Source organism: Suricata suricatta, chromosome 13 (genome assembly GCF_006229205.1).
Source record: "Suricata suricatta isolate VVHF042 chromosome 13, meerkat_22Aug2017_6uvM2_HiC, whole genome shotgun sequence".
Lineage (NCBI taxonomy): Eukaryota > Metazoa > Chordata > Mammalia > Carnivora > Herpestidae > Suricata > Suricata suricatta.
In genome coordinates, this window is record NC_043712.1 from 3209833 (window position 1) to 3212037 (window position 2205).

Genomic DNA, 2205 nt, shown 5'->3' on the forward strand with positions numbered 1-2205 from the left:
CCGGGCCACAACGTGGTTGGCCACACAGGTGGCTCGTGGTCACAGGGCCGGGGGACCCCTCCTGGGAGTTGGAGCCTCTGCACGCCTGCTCCCAGCCTCTGGTCCGTCTGCACCGCCTGAGTCCAGGGGGAAGAGCCAGGCCTGCCAGGCACAAGCCGGCTGGGGCCGGGAGGAGCTCCGACCCACCTTCCCACCCTGGCCCCTCCCCAGGACTCGGTCTACGTCTTCCGGGAGGGGGCCCTGCCGCCCTATCGACAGATGTTCTACCAGTTGTGTGACCTGAACGTGGAAGAGTACGTACGTGAGGGCCCCTGGGCGCCAGTGTCCCCGCGGCTCTTCTGAGCGGCCATCTCAGTGGGAAGCACCCCCCACCCCGGGGTGGTGGGCGCTGTGGGGCTCCTCTGTCAGCCCAGCAGCCCTTGGGAGCCGGTTCCTGGGTCTGCCTGGGTTGCACCCCTGAGCTGCAGTGCCAGGCTAGGCGCAGACATGTCTCGCTGTTGAGTCTTGGCCCTCTGCCCCCTCCGCCCCCATGGAGACCTGGGACACAGTTCCTAATTCTCCCAGCCGACCGGAATCCCAGGAACCTTTCACCCCGTCCTCATAGTGCTGAAAGAAGGGGCGCGGGGAGCTGGGATGGGAAGAGACGGCCGGCAATCTGGGGAGGGCCGGGGCTTCTCACGGGAAAGCGCGCGCAGCACACCCCGCTTTGTGCGCAGCTTGGGGGCCGGGGCCACGCCGGCTGCGGACCTTGGCTGGGCGTGTCCGGCGCCCGTGGGTGGTGGTCGGCCCGTGCTCGTGCCCCCGCAGCCCCCGCCTGTGGGCAGAAAGCCCCCCCTGGAACGCCGTGTCCTGACCCCCAGGCTGCAGAGGATCGTCCACCGCAACGACGGGGCTGAGAGCTGCTGCACGGAGCGCGACGGCTGGTGCCTCCCCAAGACCAGCGACGACCTGCGGGACACCATGTCCCTCATGATCCGGCAGACCATCCGCTCCAAGCGGCCTGGTGAGAGCCGCTCGCGGCTAAGGGAGGCCCTGCTCCGGGGACACGGCCCATCTGCCCAGCGGACCCCGGGAGCTGCACCGGGTGGAATCCCCCCTGCCTGGCGCCGAGCCCCCCAGCCCGCCTGCCAGGCCTCCACGGGAGGGAGTCACGCTGCTCGGCCGGGGTCTGAGGCAGGAGACAGGCCCAGAGGGCAGGGCCGGAGCGGGGCTGGCACCGCCATTGGAGCCCCTGCTTTGTGCCGACGCCACCCTGCCTCTCCCAGCCATGTGTGGCCACGGTTGGCCTGTCTTCTTGCGCTTGGAGAGCAGGGGCAGCAGGCACTGGGGGGGCTTGTCACCCCACTGCCCGCGCCTTTCCTGGGCCCAGCCGGCCGTGGCAGTGGGCTGGGGGTGGGGGCGTGAGGAAGAGGGGCGAGCACGGCTGGTTTGTGGGTGGGATGAGGCGGGGGAGGGGGGTGAGCACAGCCTCCTCGCAGACCCGCCCTGCCCCACGGAGCTGACGGCAGCAGGCTCTCAGCCCCGTTTGGGACACGGCCCCTCGGAGAATCCTCCTGGGGCTGTGGACCTTCTCTCCCGAGAAAAGCAGTCACACGAAATGTCCTGTGTGCTCTCAGGGTCCCCTGGACCCACGAAGCCACCCAGCCTCCTCCAGGGAAGTGGTTTTCAAAGGTCTTGGCTCCATGCTCCCCGGAAGCGCCAGTCCCCCAGCCCTCCGCGTCCCCCTGCCCCCAGCACCTTCTCCAGGGCCTGGGCCCAGCCGGCCGTGAGTGTCGCCAGGCCCCCGGGGCCCGGGTGCTGGCCTGGGGCCGCCCAGGACGCCTGGCTGGGACCCACATGGCCTCGTCCCCTGGCCCCAGCTCTCTTCTCCAGCCCGACCAAGGCCGACGGCGGGAAAGAGCAGCTGGCGTACGAGTCCGGGGACGAGGAGGACGAGGAGGAGGAGGACGAGGAGGAGGAGGAGGAGGAGGAGGACTTCAAGCCGTCCGACGGCAGCGAGAACGAGATGGAGACCGAGATCCTGGACTACGTGTGACGTGGCCCCGCGGCCACGTGGCACCTCCTTGGTCAGGACGAGCCGTGGCTCCCCGGTGCTGCCCACGGCAACCAGAGCGGCTGAGGAGACCCCTCAGAGGAGAGCTGGGACCCCAGCACTGGGCGCAGGTGGCCCCGGCGCTGCCCGGCTGCTCTCTGGCCCAGGTGACC

At 70.1% G+C, this 2205-nt stretch overlaps 2 protein-coding genes across 2 annotated transcripts in view; one reads left to right on the forward strand and one right to left on the reverse strand.

The window, feature by feature from the left end:
- The first annotated feature begins 195 nt into the window (after positions 1–195).
- On the forward strand, positions 196–2199 carry LOC115276447 (general transcription factor 3C polypeptide 5-like). The gene is made up of 3 exons (XM_029920476.1): positions 196–293; positions 861–1003; positions 1860–2199. Exons 1-3 carry the CDS (start codon positions 259–261, stop codon positions 2033–2035), a joined length of 354 nt encoding a protein of 117 aa, XP_029776336.1. The 5' UTR covers positions 196–258; the 3' UTR covers positions 2036–2199.
- GTF3C5 (general transcription factor IIIC subunit 5) overlaps positions 2068–2205 on the reverse strand; it is a 9995-nt gene continuing 9857 nt past the window's right edge. Inside the window, exon 7 of the mRNA XM_029921046.1 lies at positions 2068–2093. Coding sequence (XP_029776906.1) covers positions 2068–2093 — 26 coding nt within the window. The remainder of the gene's footprint in view (positions 2094–2205) is intronic.

Bases quoted from the DNA above. Each gene is read 5' to 3' on its own strand.
- LOC115276447 (XM_029920476.1), top strand. From the start codon at position 259: ATGTTCTACCAGTTGTGTGACCTGAACGTGGAAGA. The intron at 294-860 runs GTACGTACGTGA...CCTGACCCCCAG, and splicing joins TGTGACCTGAACGTGGAAGA to GCTGCAGAGGATCGTCCACC. The intron at 1,004-1,859 runs GTGAGAGCCGCT...CCCTGGCCCCAG, and splicing joins CATCCGCTCCAAGCGGCCTG to CTCTCTTCTCCAGCCCGACC.